General features: G+C 36.6%; 4 protein-coding genes across 7 annotated transcripts; 2 read left to right on the forward strand and 2 right to left on the reverse strand.

Annotated features, from left to right (window-relative positions):
- Positions 1592-7000, forward strand: LOC109819400 (nuclear inhibitor of protein phosphatase 1). Of its 2 annotated transcripts, none has more exons than XM_020385147.1 (3): positions 1592-1677; positions 2151-2664; positions 5926-7000. In XM_020385147.1, the coding sequence occupies exons 2-3, from the start codon at positions 2234-2236 to the stop codon at positions 6650-6652; spliced, it is 1158 nt and encodes a 385-aa protein (XP_020240736.1). In that variant the 5' UTR covers positions 1592-1677; positions 2151-2233; the 3' UTR covers positions 6653-7000. The 2 variants fall into 2 exon arrangements, with proteins under 2 accessions (XP_020240736.1, XP_020240801.1); XM_020385212.1 differs by having other exon boundaries at positions 1596-1677; positions 2084-2664.
- LOC109841844 (NDR1/HIN1-like protein 13) lies at positions 9022-9803 on the reverse strand. Its single transcript, XM_020410779.1, has one exon. It carries the CDS (start codon positions 9801-9803, stop codon positions 9135-9137), a length of 669 nt encoding a protein of 222 aa, XP_020266368.1. The 3' UTR covers positions 9022-9134.
- Positions 10474-12690, reverse strand: LOC109819528 (pentatricopeptide repeat-containing protein At5g15980, mitochondrial-like). The gene has a single exon (XM_020385311.1). It carries the CDS (start codon positions 12591-12593, stop codon positions 10707-10709), a length of 1887 nt encoding a protein of 628 aa, XP_020240900.1. The 5' UTR covers positions 12594-12690; the 3' UTR covers positions 10474-10706.
- On the forward strand, positions 13489-20083 carry LOC109844559 (1,3-beta-glucanosyltransferase gel3-like). 3 transcript variants are annotated; one of them, XM_020413668.1, is made up of 5 exons: positions 13489-13562; positions 14718-14792; positions 17830-17978; positions 19563-19638; positions 19760-20083. In XM_020413668.1, the coding sequence occupies exons 2-5, from the start codon at positions 14738-14740 to the stop codon at positions 19945-19947; spliced, it is 468 nt and encodes a 155-aa protein (XP_020269257.1). In that variant the 5' UTR covers positions 13489-13562; positions 14718-14737; the 3' UTR covers positions 19948-20083. The 3 variants fall into 3 exon arrangements, with proteins under 3 accessions (XP_020269257.1, XP_020269249.1, XP_020269240.1); XM_020413660.1 differs by lacking the exon at positions 13489-13562 and adding an exon at positions 13648-13672; XM_020413651.1 differs by lacking the exon at positions 13489-13562 and adding an exon at positions 14224-14272.

The raw sequence follows: 20327 nt of genomic DNA on the forward strand, positions 1-20327 counted from the left end.
AGTAACAAATAGTTCGCTAATTGTTCCTCTAACCAGTCTGTTATGTCCGTTTTGGTGGCTCGAATTTTTTGTACTTGGTTCATAAATAAATAGATTTTAATCAGACGTGTGTTCAATTTATTAGCAAATATTCATTTAAAGTTTTATTCCGTATAGTTCGTATTCTTACTTGAAAATGATGTCATATTCTTGCCCCATTTACATTTTGTAGTTTAAGTTCTACACTAACTTTGAATAAAAATATCCTTTTTTTACTTACGTAATTTAACATACATAAGTAAAATTATTAATCAAATAAATACACCATAGTATTCGATCAACCTCGCAAAATACAGAAAGTGATATTTGAATTTGTATTCGGATTTGAAAATTCTAAGCACAAATACTTACACCTTCTGCAGACAAATTTGATCGTGTACTCGTGACGTAACACCTTTAGGTATATATGTTTGGTTTGTTGCAACCGTAAGTACAAATACTTACACCTTCTGTCAACTATAGTTTTCATTGCTTTAATCGGTTTAGTTTTAAAAAGGTTTTGCTAACCATCGCTAATGGCTAAGAAGGAGAGAGAAAAAGTGAGTTGAGGATGAATGTGATCATATGTTTCAGATTAATTATCCCCCCACCCCCACCCCACTCTTTCTCTCTCATTCTTAAGCAAAACCCCCTTAAAAATTTGCAATTTTAACAACAATTGTAGTATAGATCCGTAATTTAAGTTTTTGAAGGGAGAACCAAAGTTACCCATTTTTTAACTTTGATACCCCGAAGGTTTTCTTGCCAAAAAAATACACCAAGGTTCAATAAAATTTAACTTTGACGTTGTTGTTAATTAAGATAACCGAAGGAGGCTACTAGAGAATACAAAAAGTAAGTTTCATCACAACTCTCGTAGCTTAGCTTGTACCTTAGAACATAAACCTTCATTCCATTTGCTAGCAACAATTTTTTTTTTTTGAAAAGCTAGCAACAATTTTCTATGTCTGTGTAATCTGTTAATAATAGACTTCTTCATTACCTTAAGGTTTGTGATGATATAAGTTTCTTCTTTCACTTCCATTGGCGCGAAATTTCAAAATCATCAAATCGCTCTTTTTTTTTTGAAAAGGCAGATAGGGTAACCTAACCAGCCAAGTCATCAACAACACTCTGTCTCAAAAACAAAGGGACATGAACATACATAAAACAAGAGGACAAACAGTCAACCGACTTAGCTAGGGAATGAGCAATATCATTACCAGTGCGCCTTACATAAGAAACTTTAGAGCAGCCAGTAATAGTCAGACCAACACGAACTTCATCTGCAATAGGAGCCAAGGAAGCAAAAGAAGAAGGAGAGTCCACCTAGTAGACAACCTTCTTTTATTATATTAACTACCAAAATTGATGTGTGTAGTCTCCTCCGAATTATAACAATTAACGAGGGTATTTAAATTAAATTTTGTTGAACTTTAAGACACCGGAAGAGGGAGGGGGGAAAAGAAACTTCAGGGTATTAATGTTGAAAACGGGCAGACTTCGGGTATTTAATTGCAAATAACTTTTTTTTAATTAAAAAAAAAGGGCCCACATGACATGGAGAACCAATTGGACTTCTATCTCCCACCTCCTGAGCTCTCAATAGAAGCCCTAAAATCGAAGCGCTCGCTCTCGTCCCCCCAAACTTCAAAACAGGTACCTTTCCTCTTTTTCATCCATCGAAAACCCCTCGATTTCGTACAAATTTCATTTCTTTCTATCTAATTTGATATGTTTTCGATTTGCACCCTGTTTAATCTCAATCTTATTACAAACTATTTAGTACATGATTAAGCTACGGAGCATAGATTTATAGTTTGTAGACTTTGATCTGTCTGCGACTACTCCTTTTTCCCTGAAAAAAACGTTTTTTTTTTGTTTTTGTTTTTGTTTGAAGCGTAGGTTTGTAGTTCGTAGGCTGTTGGCTGTTGAAAATTGCATCTCAAAAGTTCGAACTTGACTTTTGTAGTGAATTTTTAGCTGAGCTGTTCCCACTAATTGTGTTTTGGTTTGTCAATGAATAAAATCTGCGTCGTTTGTTTTTTTTCTTTTCAAAATGCAGCTTGTCAGTGTTCTCACATAGCAAAGCAAGTGTTTTGCACTAACTCGAGTTATTATTATATTGAAAGGAATTATGTGGGTGGGAGCTCTTAATCTTGTGAAGCATGAGATAGAACAAATCTAATAATAAGAGCTCGTTTATTGTACGGAGATGTATAGAGGAGGCCTCGACAGATTCAAGAAAGCTCAATCTCTTGAACCCTTCTCTGTGTCCAACAATTCGGCTTCCAAAACTAATTCAGCTCCTAAAACAGATACCCAACCTCCCGTAAAATCCCTCAAACATCAAAACCCACAAAATGCTGCTCAGAGACCGGCAGTTCCTGAACCGGCCGTGCCACCTCAGCATGTGACTCAGCTAGGTGGCGGCCAGTCCACCTGGCAACCGCCGGACTGGGCAATAGAGCCGCGAGCCGGGGTTTACTATTTGGAGGTGGTGAAGGATGGGGAGGTTCTTGATCGTATCAATCTGGACAAGCGAAGGCATATATTTGGGAGGCAGATTCCTACTTGTGACTTTGTGCTTGATCACCAGTCTGTTTCTCGCCAGCATGCGGCTGTGGTTCCTCACAAGAACGGGAGGTTAGACCTTTGAATATTGCATTTTTTTTTAATTTCTCGCTGTCTTGTTGCTTAGAGTTCTTGAATGTCCGAATCAAGAGTTATAGACGAATGTGTATATATTACTGATAATAATTGGAATGCATTATGGATTTGATAAAATGTTGTATATGACTTATCTCACAGTCAGTTATGAATAGTCTCATGCTAAGAGAAAACTGTAGCATTATTCACCGTTCTATTTTTTATCACTATTATTTTAGTTGAACTGGTCTCCTATTTGTAAACCCATGAGTTTAGAATGTCTATTTCTAGTCTTAGACTCGTGGAGGTTCATCGTACATACGTCACGTGTTTCCAAAATTGATGGGATCCTATATGAACTTTCGATTACTATAGCGTAAGGTATTTTAATTTGGAATCTGATTGACTGACAACATCTTATTGCCTCTAACTAAAAGATCAAGTGGGCTAGTTGTTAGAAACCAATTGGTTTCTTTTGAACTTAAACTCACAATCACAACTTAAAAACTTGTTGATGATGATAACCAGAAGCTAATCCATACACCCCCTGGTGAATGGCCTAGTGGTTAGGGCTTGGGGCCTTGCCATGGCATGCATATCTTTAATTTCTAATTATTAGGCATTGCAACACTTGTGCTATTCACTTTGGTATAGATTGCGAAGTGGGGCTCTAGGCCTTTGTAATGATCATAGATTTTATGACATGTTGTATATGACTTATCTCACACTCGGTTAGTAATAGTCTCATGCTAAGAGGAAACTGTAGCATTATCGACCCTTCTATTTTTTATCACTACTATTTTAGTTGAACTAGTCTCCTGTTTGTAAAACTCATGAGTTTAAAATATCTAATGCTAGTTTTAAACTCATGGTAGTTCATTTTTACGTACATCAGATGTTTCCAGAATTGATGGGATCCTATATGAACTTCCGATTACTATAGTGTAAGGTATTTTAATTTGGAATCGGATTGATTGATAGCATCTTATTGCCTCTAACTAAAAGATCAAGTGGGCTAGTTGTTAGAAACCAATTGGTTTCTTTTAAACTTAACCTCACAATCACAACTTAAAAACTTGATGATGATAACCAGAAGCTAATCCACACACCCCTGGCGAATGGCCTAGTGGTTAGGGCTTGGGGCCTTGGCTCGAAAGGCCAAGGAGTGATCCATACCATGGCATGCCTATCTTTAATTTCTAATTATTAGGCATTGCAACACTTATGCTATTCACTTGGGTATAGATTGCGAAGGGGACCTCTAGGTCTTTGTAATGTTCGTAGATTTTATGACATGTTGTATATGACTTTTCTCACACTCGGTTAGTAATAGTCTCATGCTAAGAGGAAACTGTAGCATTATCGACCCTTCTATTTTCTATCACTACTATTTTCGTTGAACTAGTCTCCTATTTGTAAAACTCATGAGTTTAAAATGTCTATTGCTAGTTTTAAACTCATGGTAGTTCATTTTTACGTACATCAGATGTTTCCAGAATTGATGGGATCCTATATGAACTTGTGATTATCATAACATAAGGTGTTTTAATTTAGAATCTGAATCACTGATAACATCTCATGCTTCAAAACAAAAAATCAAGTTGTTAGAAGCCAATGGGTTTCTTCTAAACTTAACCTAGCAATCACAACTTAAAAACTTGTGCTATTCACTTGGGTCTGGAACGCCAAATTTGCTTACTTAATATTCTAATACTAACAAGTACAAATTTTCCTGAATTTTCGCTGTTAGCAACCAAAGTTGGGGAATCTTTGAGTAACGGGCTCAACCAAGAAGACCCCTGGTCTATAAGATTCTGAAGTAGAAATGTGAACTGAAGGGTCTTTCCTCCATCTATATTTCTTACAATTGATTCCTATAAGGGGGTGTTAGTCAATTGGGACCTTGTCATGCGAAGTGGGATAATTGTTAAAGTGGAACAATTTTTTGCTAGTGAGATATTTTAGTGGGATAAATAGGAATAATTTTGTGAAGCGGGATATTTTGATAAAATAACATAGGATAAATTTTTATAATCATAAAGTATATATTTATGCATTTTGAGGATATAAATACTATTTATGTATTTTTACACTTACTATTATTGATTGATAATTGTTTACTAGAATGTTATTTACTATTAAATAATTTTTGTTTAGACTATAATATATTGACAATTATTGTTATGATATATGTTGTAGCTTTTTTATTATTTTTTAATTATTATTATAGTACAAGTCTAAAAAAAAGTTTTTCACATTTTCCTTTCTTTTTTGCTCCCTGAGACCTCATCTCTCAATTTTATTGTTTAATAAATTATGGATTGATATAATTTTTACTTTTAAATTAATTATATAATTATAATATTCGATAAAGAAGAATATATCAGAGATGACTAAGAGGAGACGAGATCTGATCTGAGGTATGGTCTACTGATGGTGATGACCATAGTAGAAAAGAAGTAAAGAAAAAAGAAATATAAAAAATAAAAAATAATAAAATAAATAGGAGTTCTAGTGTTTTACCACATAGTTCTAAACTAAAACTTGGGATAATTTGAGAAACTAAAACTCTCATTTTTGTATAGGAAAATGAAAAAAGTGGGATAATTTTATACAATTATCTCAATTCTAGTTTTGTCAGAGTTTTAGTTGACTAACACTATAAAATTTTGTTCTAGTTTCAGTTCTAGTTGACTAACACTATAAAATTTTATCCCACAAATTATCCTAGTTCTAATTTTAAGTTCTATTTGACTAACCCTCCCTAAATGAAAGACGGATGTTAATTGCTCGCACTTCATAGTCTTCGTCCACTTTATTTCTCTAAGTCTTGACACCTATCTCGTTCTCAATGGCATCTTTCTCAGCATTGTTGGGCTTCAGCAATGTGCTCTTGGTATCTAATGCAAGGGTAGAGAACTCTTCTCTCAATATTTATAACTCTTCACAACTTGGTCATGATAATCTTTTTTAAATACACTAAAATTTCAAGTAACGTGCTAATTATAAACTTATTTTAATTATTTTCACTTTTTACGTTCTGCATTCTTGTCTTCTTTTCCGATCGTGCATTTCTTATTTCGCCTGCCCATGTAATATGATACTTCTTTCTAAGAGAATTAATATAATTTTTATGTACATGATATACAAATATCTGTGAAAAACTTGAAAGGAAAAATTTAATCATCCTTGCTCTTTAGAAATTTGAACATGCTTCATGAACTAGTCTTTACTGATTTATTTACACTATTTCTACAGCATCTTTGTCATTGATTTAGGATCTGTCCATGGTACATTTGTTGCAAACGAGAGACTAACAAAGGACAGTCCAGTTGAACTCGAAGTTGGACAATCACTAAAGTTTGCTGCCTCTACTCGAAGTTACGTCTTGAGAAAGAACACGGCCGCTCTTTTTCCCACTCCTTCACTTCCCTCAGAACTCAATCTCCCTTCTCCTCCTGATCCGTCTGATGAAGATGCTGTTGTTGCCTATAACACAATACTTAATCGTTATGGCGTTTCGAAATCGGAGAATAATAAAATTGAAAGACCGACAAAGAAGCGCAAAAGGATAAGAGTGGCCTTCAAAGATCAAGTAGGCGGGAGTTTGGTTGAAGTTGTCGGTATCTCGGATGGAGCAGATATTGAAACTGAACCGGGTCCAATAGGGGTGAAGGAAGGAAGTCTTGTTGGCAAATACGAGTCTCTTATACAAACTACGGTAATACCAAAAGGGAAGGAGCAAGTATTGCCTAAAGAAGATAGTGTTTCGCCTAAAGGGGTTACTGATAAGCTACAACAGGTGTTCAAAAAAGTTAAAAATAATCCTAAAGGTGGGATTTATGATGATCTTTATGGTGATTCGTTTAAGGTTGGTTCTTCTTGGGCAAAGACATTGGAGGGAAAATCAGACAAAGGTCTTGATTCAGGTACAGAGAAGGTTGATGCTAATATTCTGGATGATAGCGACGATCTATTTGGTTGATTTTGTATGACGCATGAAGATTTTGAGTTATTTTTGAGACGGACCAAATTTTTGGGATGTATGGCTGTGTAAAAGCCATGAGCGGACGTATGTCTTGAGCCAGGTACAGTTCTTTCTGTGGAATGATCTACAAGCAGAGTCTTTCGGATTTGTGAACATGGACTATCATATTCTTCAGTGTATGAAATGTTTACTTGGAAACACATTGGCAATGATAGCATCATATGAGCAAACCATGATGCTATTATTATCATTGAATTTGATCATCCTCTTGAGTTAAACTTATGCTTCGGTTGGTGTTTTGATCCATTTTCGCATGCGTAAGAAGAAATTTGATCTTGCTGATTATCCTACTAGTGAATGTAACTCTTGTAATCAGCAAGTCTAGACCAGTTAGTACCCTTCAACTGTGCTTGCAGTGTCTAAATTTATTGTTCGATCATATCGATTAAATGTATCAATGGATCTAACCAGCATTCGCCGGGCTTTTCTGTGATTATACGTCGAGTGTATGATGAAGTGTTTTATGCTAATTCTTGAGGTACGGAGGGAGTACTCGTTATTCATGATTTCCCCCTTCTTTTTACAGTGATGGATGGATGATGAAGATGTTTTGTGTTTTGTTGTAGAGGGGTTCATGGTCATTTGTCATCTGCTCCGTTGGGATTATTTATTTTATTTTATTTTTTGTCACCATGGATGCGCAATATAAACAGGACCTGGGTTTGTCGAAAGCAATTGGATCAAAATTAGTTACTTCTGTCTCCAGAATTTTAACCAATAAGATAAATTAGGTAATGGCGTTTCCAAACAAGCACACAGCCGAACCACAAGTAGAATGAAAAAAAAAAAAGCAACAATGGATCTTTTGACTTAGAATATAGAGGTCGGTCCAGTGTTTTTCTCAATTAAAATGAAAATCATAACATCTTTATTTATTTCCTGTTTTCAATAATATTGTCTAGGCACAAATATAATATGAAGGTATATTAATACTTAGTTTCTTTGCATATTTCTTACGGGATAACTTATAATTTAGAGGGCGCATCAAAATTTCGTAATAAAAGCTGAAATAAATGTTAGGACAAATTTTCCTTTTAGACCTCTTTAGAAACATATTTACAAAAATCGACCTCATTTGAAAATAATCTTCAATTTCGACCTAGTTTCAGCCAACTAATTGAAACTGGGTCGAAATTGGTAAAAAATGTTCAAAAACTTGATGGGATTTGAAATCCCGTGAAATTTAAGTCATTTTATTAACGAGGTGGTTAAGGGGACGAAATCTTCATGAGATTTGAAATCCCGTAAAACTTAAACTTCACGGGGGATTTCAAATCCTGTGAAGTTTGCAGGCTGAAAAATCCCCAACTGAAAATCTCATGAAGTTTGCAGGCTGAAAATTCCCCAACTGAAGCTTCCTTGAAACTTCCCTCTTTCTTTAAAACCTCTTCCCTCCCCCCTCTCCCTCTTTATTAACGACGTGGTTAAGGGGACGAAATCTTCACAGGATTTGAAATCCCGTGAAACTTAAACTTCATGGGATTTCAAATCCTGTGAAGTTTGCAGGCTGAAAAATCCCCAACTGAAAATCTCATGAAGTTTGCAGGCTGAATATTCCCCAACTGAAGCTTCCTTGAAACTTCCCTCTTTCTTTAAAACCTCTTCCCTCCCCCCTCTCCCTCTCTAAGCCCAAAAAATCATGAAGAACATCATCAACATTCCCTCCCTCTTCTCGAAGAAATCGAAGAAGAGGAAGAATCAACCCTCTTCAATCTCCAACGGATCCCGAACGTATTCATCCTCCTCCTCTTCAAGCTTGATCCTGAACCTCTTCGACTGCGACGACAAGATTAGCAACCGCGAGCTTGAGGCAGTGCTCCGCCAGCTCGGACCCGACCCGCTAACTGAATCAGAGCTTGCTTTCATAGTCGATAGGACCCGACCCGCTAACTGAATCGGAGCTTGCTTTCATGGTATGGATCGGGACGGAGACGGGCAAGTGAGCTTGGAGGTTGGCCTGCAAACTTCACGGGATTTCAAATCATGTACTCACGGGATTTCAAATCCCGTGAAGATTTCGTCCCCTTAACCACCTCGTTAACAAATGGCTTAACATGATTTCAAATCCCGTCAAGTTTTTGAACAATTTTTGCTAATTTCGACCCAGTTTCAGCCAACTGGTTGCACTGGATCGAAATTAGCGATTATTTTCAAATGTGGTCGATTTTTGCAAATATATTTCTAAAGAGGTCTAAAACGAAAATTTGTCCTGAATGTTACGTATCAGTTATGTTGGATCTATGTAAATTATTTTAGTAAGCAAACTTGTGTAAGTGTCATGATATAAATTTCACACAAAAAAAAAAGGCGTGCAAAAGCTTCCCGTTGGAAACTTGTTTAAAAATGATAGATCATGAGAATATTTGCATTATACAGTAATAGAGATAATAAAACACTTGTGTACACAAATAGCCGATGATCACCAAAGGGCAGTATACTTCGTCGACTTGATCGTCACTTTCTTGCCAGGTTGAAGGTCGTCAAGCACAAGGTCACACCGTACACTAATCGAAAACGACACGGTATCAACGTCAAAGACCCGGAGCTTCACCGGAACCTTGACGAAAACCTCCAGCGGCACGTCGCCTTTCATCTTATCCTCCTCTAGCGACTCCTCCACCTCCGTCGATAACTTAACACTCCCCTCCATCATTATTGACATCACTGTCACGTTCTCATGGTCCTGGAAGAAGCTCGGCAGCTTTCCGCTGCAGAGATCCGTGCTCCGGTACACCAGCCTGACGTTTGAGTCCTCAAGGTAGGTGATCCCGATTTTCTTGTTTCCGTTTTCTGTACGGATGGTGATGTTGAGCCGGGCGTGGAGCGTGAGGTCGGACGAGACGTTGAAGTTGATGACGTCGAAGTCGGTGACGGAGTAGGAAGGGACTTTAGGGTCTATGAAAACCATGGCAGCAGCGAGAACGGCGAGAACGATGAAGATGAGGAGGAAGAGCAGCAAGCTAGCACCGGACAGACAGGCACGACACGCAGCACTTTTTAATGCCGCTGCAAGTTTTGTAACGGGGGGCGGAAGCCGTGGGGAGCTGCCGCGAGGCAGCCTCGCGCCGCCGAGCTCGGCGAGACGCATAGCGGGTATTTGGATCCTCTTTCTTGCCCATGCAATTCTGGTTTGGGGGTGGGGGGTAGAAATTGTGGGTATTTGTTGTGGGTACTGGGGATTTTGAAGGGGTATACGTTGAGAAAAAATGGAAGGTATCAAAAGTTGTTTGGTTTGGAGGGAAGGGAGGAATTTTAGAGTGGTTAAATTTGGAGGGTAGGCTTGTTTATTGTTGGTATAGATAGATTAGCGGTGTAGGATTTCATGACAAAATGGGAAAAATAGGCACAAGGTAAGTTGGTTAGGAGATGAAATTGCTATCATCATACTGTGGTCTCAAAACAAATATGACTTAGAATCAGGATATATGATCATACAGAATTTGCTTGGGGAGGAAAAAAAAAAAAAATTTATGGTTAATTTTGTGACTTGCTGTCCCTTGGACTCATTGTTGCAAAGAGACCCCAGGATAAAATATTTCAGCCATTTTTACACTTGGCGATATTTTGGCAGTTATTGCTCCAGGATGAAATTAGTAAAAGTCTATATGAGGGTCTATCTGCAGTGATGAAACTATATGGGTAGTAAGTTCGAAACAGTGATACCACGGGGGTCTATGAGCAACAAACCATGAATCTATCGCAAATTGCAAAACTCCCATATTAACACAACGTTGTAACCTGAAAAACACAGTAAAAACTTGAGACAGAATGATTGGTCGTTAAATAACAGCAAATAACAAAAGAAGATGACATTTCATTAATGAACAGGTTCAGGGTTTTTGCTTTCAGCAAACAAGAAACAATAAGGAAGTTGCCAAGGTACATATTATTCTATGTCATCTAAACCCAGAGGGTCTCTAGAAAACATACCATCCAAAACACTCATGCCATCCAAAATACAGAAAACCAACCATTGCTTCAGTAGATTTCCTCATAACGCCGCAGCTGTATCAGCCTCATCTTGCTTCATTGAATAGAAAAGATCCAAGACATCTGCATGATTTTTAACACGACCTGGGGATAAAGAAAACAAATCATGCGCAATTTGATGCCTCCCCTCCTTGAATAATGCTTCAAATACACGAAGAAACACTGATGTTGATGGGAATTCGTTAGTCTTCATCGCCTTCAGAAATATCATAGCATCATCAGCACTCCCTGACCTTGAAACGTATCCAACAAAAGGATCTATATAAGGAGGAAATCCATCGCTTTTCATCAACTCAAGAAGGCTTGAAGCTTCTTTAACTTTTCCATGATTCACTAATCTCTCAATCAGAAACTTGTATGTAGTGTGCCAAGGTTTCACATTTCTCTTGGTAACCATCTCTTTAAGGACCTTCAGCGCATATTCATCACTTTTCTTCTGGCAAAGTTCATGTATCAATACTTCGAAAGCACATCCAACGGTATCGCCGCCTTTTCTTTCTACCATCTTCTTCAAACAAGCTAACGCCTTATCAAAATTACCGGTGAGAGAACTTTTTTTAACCAAAGATGACCATGTGTTCAAATCCAAATTCTTACCCGATTTTTCCAAATTATCGGCATATTCTAAAGCTTCATCCAGCTTTTTCGCGTCACAGAGTCCAGCAACAACATTTCCATATACATTAGCATCTGCCACAAATCCTCCTCCTTCCATCGCCTTCAATATTTTATCACACTCCCCTAGTCTCCCAACACTCCTCAATGATTTCAGAACACCATCAAAGGTAGATCCTCTGATAACATTTGCAGCACTAATATAAGCTTGAACGACATTGGATACAAGACTCAAGTTCAAGTCTTTAGACACCAAAACCTTTTTAAGCAAGAACAAGAAATCTTGTAGCTGAGGATTTTCCGATCTGCCCATTGCAAAAGCATACAATTCTACAGATTGAGAGATCATCCTTCGCTTGATGAACCTATCGAGAACTTTAACCAAAGTTTCCCTCTCTATTTGAAACCCAGAGTTCTTCATCTTTTGAAGAATCTCCCAGAACTTATCGATACAATCTTCACGCCCTAAAACCCTAGCCATCGCATTAGAAACTCTGGCATCCATTTCAAAAGATGGGTTCTCTTCAATCCATTGGAAAAACATCAAAGCCTTATTTGGGTAAGCACTAAGCTGATCCAATGCAGAAACAACCAAGTCCGACGACAAATCAATGCCTAAATCTTGTAATTTCTTAAGGACCACTTCACTTTCCTCCTCTTTTTCTCTCAACAACATTTTATAAATTCGTGAAGCTAGAATATGAGGTGACTTCATGGAATACAACTCCTCGAGCCGTTTCAAATCCTCCTCCAACCCATCATTCTTAAACCTCTCTGAAACTTTCAAGTAGGCTCCTTTTTCGATTCGATACCCTTTCTCCTCCATGATTTTAACCAAACCCCAGAATTCATTCGTTTCCCCCTTCTTCACAGAGATTTCAAGCATCAAATTGAAAGATTTCGACCTTATCAATCGATTCTCCTTCACTTCTCTCTCCAAAACCCAATCGAAAAACCTCTTTGCTTTCTCCGGGCTCTCTTCCAGATTCCTAAGCACCGAGTGAACCGTCTCGTGATCCAAATCAGTCTTGATCTCATCGAAACTATTTGATTTTGAGAAGATCTCGGTCAAAAGGACTGCGTTCTGATCTCTGTTCTGATCCAACGCAGGATCAGAAGAGAAATGGCGCGAACCAGGGTTGAAAGAGGGGGGGAATCTAGGGTTTGGGAGCTGTGAGGATCTCACCTGAAGATTGGGAGCTCGGAGAGTTGAGATCGGCGATGAGGGTCGAGGGAGGCTGCGATTGAAGAGAAGTCTCCATGCGCTCTTCATGATTGTTGTACCCTTGAGATCTAGGGTTAGGGTTTCTTAGGGTTTAAGAGAGAGTGGTGAGATTTTTTATTATTTTATTTTTTTTATTATTAAAGGGTTTTAGCGCCATTCGAAGCTCGGCGGCGGAAGGTAATGAAGTTATTTAGTTCGCCGAGTAAATTACAACAAACACCCTCATCTTGCGTCCAGCTTATCAAATGACCCCCTCGAGTTTAACAAAAAACCACTTCATATACGAGCTTTAACAAAATCGTTAATTTTGTAATAAAGTTTCGTTCTCCAGACATCTCGACAATCTATTATTAAAACTATCAAGTATCTTTTTTTGTCATTTAAATACGCGGTTGTTTTCAGAAGCAGGGTGTTACCATCTTCTATTAGTTAAATGTTGCGTTAAACATTAGAATATACCCTCGAAAAATTGCATATGACTTGCACGTGATGAAAATGTGTTAACTTCCATGTTATAGTTTTCACCATTTAACTAATAGAGGGTAGCAATGTGCGTATTTAAAAATAAGATAGTTAGTATGAAACCCGTTCGAATTTAACAATTTATTAAGGAACCTCGTAACATTATTATTTTTGATCGCCACAAACCCATACTGGCTGCTGTAAAGAATTGTTAAGATCTATTTATATTCCTACAGGGTATTTAAATGCCAGGGAAAAAAAAACTTTGGGTATATAAATGCAAAGCCATGGAAACCTTACGGTATCTAAGTGCTATTTATTCTTTTTGTTAAACGCTTTAGATTAGAGGGTTTACTTTTTCGTTACTAAAACAAAAGGAGGTTTTATGCAAAGGTTACCCTTATTAAAGTAGAGATCACATCGGATTCCTTACTTAACCGGAAACCCGACCCGACCCGACCCGTCACCTTGGCTTCTATAATTTCTCTCTAACCTCGCTCGCGAAATTTCTAAAGCTTTGCTCGCTGGTCTAATCTAATAATAAAAGGAAAAGAGGTATTATGATTTCTTTTCTCTCTCTCTCTCTCTAATTCTTCTAATCTTTTAAATGTATAATAATTTGATGCTCTAACCCTTATTTTGATATCCGTGCCTCATGCTTATTGGTAACAGATCAGTCATCTCCTGATCTTAATTTGTTTTTACTTTTTCGTTAGCGATCAGCATTTTTTTTTAAACAAAAATCTTGTTTGTTGCCTGATTGGATCATTTGGGTTTTGAGTTCTTCGATAGGTTTCTTGCTTTGTTTGCTTGCTTGGTGCCCAAGACACAATTTTTATGCGAAGTTGGGGACTTGTTCATGGAATTTGGACGGATGACACGTGTTTCGTGGTTATTTGCATTATTTCTTTGTTTTCCATCTATAATAATGATTTTTTTCAATTAGATCCCAAAAATATATATATAAAAATATGAGGATGAGGAAGGTTTCAAAGTGGGTAAACTTGGAAATATGAATATCATGTCACATGACTATCATGCGACCATCATTTCTATTGTAAGCTTATGTTGAATAGCTTAGCAGGGGTAGTTCAGGGTTTTTCTTGAAAAGCAAGGTATAGACAAAGGTATTTATTAACCCTTTTATTAGGAGAAGAAAATTGATTTTGTGTTTAGAGTTGGTTGCTTCATTTGATTTAAGTAATAATAGATTTAGCGTGATTATTTAATGATGATTATAACATATTTTAGATGTGTTTCTACAGGTGAATGTTTACCCATTTTAATGAAAAATTTAAACATACTTTGGTAGATGAATGTTTACAGATGTATTTCGACAGGCGAACTTTTTAAGAAAACACCCTTTTATTTATTTAGATATCTAGTTTAGTCAATTTCAAGTATAAAAAGGTGTTTATTTAAGTTTAGCTAATAAATTTGTGAATATATTATTTTGAAAAAAAAAGATTTAGTGTTTAGAGTTGGTTGATTCATTTACATAATAGTAGATTTAGCATATATTTTAATGTTTGATTATAACAAGGTTTAGATGTATTTTGATTGATGAATTTTTATAAATTTTAATGTGAATTTGAAACATATTATGTGATTGATTTCTTTTTTATGCTAAATATATCCTTTTTGGAGAAAGGGAGGGAAGTATTATTTGATTCTAATAGTACTCATACATAACTGTTTATTCTTTCGCAGATTTCTCTTTCAGCTTCAATATGATACCTACGTTGATTGCAATTTCTCCGACCTTACCGTCTTTGTGTCCTCGAGGTATGTTGATATTTGATGGCTCATTTATTGACCTTTCTACAGACTTAGTTTAGGGAAAGGCGAAATTAACCAAGAGTCTTCACCTCTTGGTTATTGTTGTTATGTTGCCTTAGTTTCTCAGCTTGTTGCTAAATTTAGTTTTGGTATATGTAGTGCAATCATTTCACATTCTTGAATTGTTACTCTAAAAGGTTGTGCATTGAATCGTTATTCAGACTAGTAGATTATAGCCAATATAAGAGCAAAAGATTTCAGGTTAATTATACTATTTCTCAGTCATCTACAGTGTTTTCAAATGCGCGCGCCTCATTGCGCCTCATGCGCCTTACGATGCGGGGCGGTGGCGATGCGCCCCACATCTGATGCAGCAGCGCCTTTTGCGCCTTGCGTACATCCGTACTTTGTGTAGGATGCATGTAGTGCATTTCCTCATATAGTTTTTTTTGTTAACATTTCAATCGAGTCTTTATACTTGATATTCCATATCCCAAAAAACAAAATAAATCCATTGGGCTTTTTTAATAACCTTCAATTGAGGACCATTACTAATCCTTAGTTTGGATATAAGTCTTGATTTAACATTTGATTTGAAAATTTATGAAATTTACTACTATGTTGGGTGTTAGCATTAGAAATTAAGGCAATATATTGTGATTTTGTAGCAAGATATTATTTATCATGATATTTTTTATGTAAATTCTAAAAATATGTTCTTTCGCGCTTGATTACATATATTGAAATATTATGTGTGGTGTGCGCCTCGCATCACTCGGGTGCGCGCATCGCGTTACGCCTTGCGCATGTGCGCGTAAAGATGCTTTGCGCCTCGCATTGCGCCTCGCGCATTGAAAACACTGGTCATCTACATATTATGAGGTCCAATTGCACCGAGTGGTAATCAGCTTTTCTATAACCTAATTCTACCCTTTCTGTGGTTTAACTTAGCAATGATGTTTATATAGTTTGTAAACTTAAGGGTTGGTTTGGTAGATGGTTTGATATTTGATGATTCTCAAAAAGCAAACGAAGACAAAATTTTAAACTTTTTACCTGTTCCTTAAATATCATTAATATGCCATTCTTTTCCTCCAATCTCCATGCACCAAAGTAATAATAAACACATGGCACTATTATCTTGAAAATAAAACAGTTTGAAAGTAATCCATCGATGGTCAGACAACTTTGTTAATGGTGTGATCTATTTTAAAATTGAAATATGTGAGTCAAAGTTCATTGTTCCTCTTTCTATATATATTAAAAGACAGGTATCGTTTTCTCCTTCTCCTTTGAAATATTATGTCATTTTCTCTGTAAAACTAAAATACAAATTTCATAGCTGTGGGACTCTACCCCTAAAAGTTATGGTACTATTTATTCTTCCTCCAAAATTCCAAATATAAAGTAGCTGACATCCATTTTCTCTGATCCCATTAAATTTAAAGAAAAAGTGGCTATTATTATTATCTCCAAATTTTTTCTAGCCGTGGTGAAGTCTTCATCATTGGAGATTAATTCCAGAAGAGAAAGTTATTTAAGGGCATAATGGTCACCATGTTGCAGAATGCAGAATTATAATTTTTTTGATATATCATCTGTTGTTGCACTGGAACTCTGGTGGATGGCCCACAAATTGTGTACATAGAAAATTGTGTTGTAAGTTGCAGAAACTCATGATCAAACAATTTTGTCTGGTGAAATAGTAGACTGAATTTGCGGGTAAACTTACACCTGAAGGCAAACAAGATCCAGCATTGCTGCAAGGGGTAACCATAAATTGTCATAACTTCTCCGATATGCTAATGTGCATAGGGGAGGATCCATAGGGGTGCAGTTGCACCCCTAAGCGTTTACAAAACTGCATGTAAAGTCATGTAATTTTTACATCCGTGATCCGGCCCCCATAATTTTTAAAAATTGCACCCTTAAGCCCAAGCTATCTAAAAAAGTTGAAGAAACTAGTATAAATTTAAATTAGCCCTTTGAGAAGTAAAGGTTTATTTATATTTCTAACAATAAAGTGTACTAAGGACATTCCCAGCAGATACTATAGTTCTATAATATTATATTTTTTTGTTTTTGATAAATAAACACTCCGGGGAATTTTTTTGGATCCGCCACTGAGTGTGCTTGCACTTATTAGCTCAGAGTTACATGCAGTTAGATTCCTAGAAATCCAGCTTTCTATATAATTTACATAAACGACCTAGTGTTCTTAAACGATATCAGACTCACAGCATAATTAAGAATTTCTCATTATTAAAAGAGTTGTATTGTTCTGTTCAACCTTTAAGTCACTGCCAACAGAGCAAAATAAACTTCATCTTGTAGTACAATTTAACTAGTAAAATGCTTGAACTAAGTAGTAGTGACTGGCTTCTTGCATCACTTTTATCTTGCAGAAGATGCTATATCTTCAATTCGTTAAAAAGGTATAGAAGGACCTTTGTATTCTATATCATAGAGATGTATGCACTTGCTTACAAGTTACAACATCTTTCTGTTTCATTTCACGTCTCTTCATTTCAGCAAGGGAACTAGTCGTAGAGTCGCTCGTTATAGGCTTCTGTATCAGGCCAGTCCCTTTCCTGCATATTGTCTCAAGTAGCAAATTGACACAAAACTCAATTGAGGTAGCATTGAGTTATCAAATTTGTATCGATCCATTCATTTGCCCATTAAATCAAATGTACACCCAACTATAGTTAGATTAAACTCTCTTTTTATCAGTGGATTTTCATATAGACTGGAATTTTACCTAACAACTGGAGTTCTTTGTCACCTTGTTTATATTTCTGCCTACATGCCTTTACATGAGAACAGCACTTGTTTTTTAATAGATTTTTTAGCGCGCAGCCTAATAGTTACGCCTTCTTGATCAAAGTCGTCACTTTATATTATATTGCAGTTTCAGCATCAAATGTTAGATTTTGGTTTCATCTTCAAGAAGACTCTTTTAGTGTTTAGATTTTATTTTCTTATCTTTTAGACTTTAACAAATAAGCAAAGTCCGTTAAATTGTATGATTCTGTGAGTGCAGGACATGCAAAAGTTAGGCAAGATAAGAGGCTCCAAGCTAGTAATTCTTTCCTGCCAATGCCAGATATTCGATCTAAACTTTGTAAAGGTGGTCGGATTTCTTATGCGCGGCGACAACCGCATAAAGCAAGGATATGTGCTGCTTCCCTGGTATGTGTTGTAAAACATTCGTCATTCAATATACAAGGGAAAAGCTTTGCAATAGTTTACTCCACGCACTTTTGAAGTCCACAAAACTAGTGGAAAGCTAAGTTGCATGGAAACGGGCACGGGTACTGGTATGGGTGTGGGTACGGGACACGACAAAACTGTAAAATGTAGGGTACGGGGACACGACTACATATATATATTGAATTAATATTGTACATAAGATAATTTTTCCCCTTCATGTGCCATTAGAATTAAAATTCCGATCACATTTTTGAGTTTCTTTTATCATATTGATTATCGTGAATTGTAAACTACTCATTTTTTTACTAGACATCTAAACGACCCATTAACTATATAGTTTTAAACTTGGGTATGGAATGAAACGAATCCGACCCGTATCTCATTAGTTTCAAAAGACGGATGTGAAGGGTAAGCTCTATGTCCAGGAAGTCTTTGACAAGTGTTTTAAATTAACACATATATTGTATAATTGAGTACATGTTGTAATAAATGCATGCATATATTCAAGAAGTGTCCATGAAGTTTGGGTACAGGAAAGTGTCGGGTACGTGTCCGGTACGGGTACGGCTTCATTATAGAAGTACCCGGGTAACATAGGTGGAAAGGCTCAAAATACTGGAACAAGTTATACTGTGTGATTAAAAATATGTGCAATTGTGATAACAAAGGTGCTATACTTCGACCAGAAAGATGCAGTTATAGGCTGAAAGTTCTGGATAAAGCTCAAGCTTTCAACCTGTTGGTACAGTTTTGAGAGACCGTAGTTAATTATAAATTGAAAAGCTACAGCAGAGTGTATACATATTGAGAATTGATCTGTTAATATCTGCAATACGACTGTATTTTGTATCAGAATATGACTGTTATGATCAGGAAAACCTTATGTAGCCTGATCTGAACTACCCTGGTTTCATATGCATGTCCAGAAAATTTAGATTTAGTCACATGTATTTAGGAATGGATTTATGTATGATTAGTATTGAAATAAAGAAACGAGACATGAAAAACTGGTATGTCCAAGGATATTTAACGATCAGACGAGCTCCAGCTTCAAATACAGTAGACTGGAAATTTCTAATCGGGCTGCTGCTTCGCTATTTACATTGATAAGCAACTTGCTGTGGATTATAAATCTTTTGTTGATATAGCTTGATTCTAAAATCTTAAACTCTTCTTATTTCCATGCATTTAATAGATACATTAGCTTCTCAATCTTATAAATAACCTGGTATTAGAGAGTATCTGAACCCTAAACCAAGTCTGATCCTGATCAGTGTTTCACAGCACGCATTTTTAATATACTGTATATTAGAACATGAAAACCTGAATGGTATGATATATTGAGGTCAAAGCCTCACAAACTCTGATGGATGTGTTTGTGATCAAAATTTGGCACACGCTTCCCCTCTTCAGGTTTGGTTATATCTAGGCTAAGTTTGGACACCAGCCATAACTGTACAAGTATGACTTTATTTTATATGTGCAACCTTCAACGGAGTTCTTCAGTTAATGCTTCACCTCATGCATGCCACTTACCAATCCCTATACGTATAACTTCTGCAGAATGCAACTTGCGCAGCTGAGCAAACCCAAACCGTGAAGCGTGAATCATCAAAAATAACAATTTCTCCCCTTCATGGTAAAAATCTCAATTGCTTTCCTCTAATCCTTTACGTCTGTAACCAAAACAAATGTGTATGTGGCGCATACTTAACCATATAAACAGAAAAATATTTATATTATTTCGGTTTCGGTCTCAGGCACACACACCCCGAAGCTCGATGATGGAGGCAACGGATCCCCTCCAGAGGACGGTGGCGGAGGCGGCGGAGGCGGTGGTGGAGGAGGCTCTGAATCTTCTGGCGGTTTCTTCTTGTTCGGTTTTCTTTTGTTTCTGAGCTACCTCAGAGACCAGGATGAGGAGTTGGCTTATAGAAATCAAAGATGAATTAATTAATGATCCATTAATACCTTTTGTATACTTTCTTCCTTTCTCACTGTCGTGTTGTTTTTTAGGATCGAGAATGTAATAAGACTGGTACATTGCTTATACAGAGTAAAATAAAATGCAGAGGTTAGTAGTAGTCTTAGGCTTTGCTTTCTCACTGTTGTCTTCAGGTTTGTTTCCTTAAATTTCCTTAAATTCTGGCAAGAAATATATGTTCATTTCGCGACCATAGTATCAGCAAGAAATTTAAAATATTGTTCATACTAGCCATTTGTATAAACATAACTCTACTAATTTTGTTGTCCGCGCATGCGGTTGTTGTTTTGCTGTTTGATTCGATTTTGCAATTGAGGTGCTGCTGGTGTTGGATATGCAATAGT

This window comes from Asparagus officinalis, chromosome 1 (assembly GCF_001876935.1).
Source record: "Asparagus officinalis chromosome 1, Aspof.V1, whole genome shotgun sequence".
NCBI classification, from domain to species: Eukaryota; Viridiplantae; Streptophyta; class Magnoliopsida; order Asparagales; family Asparagaceae; genus Asparagus; species Asparagus officinalis.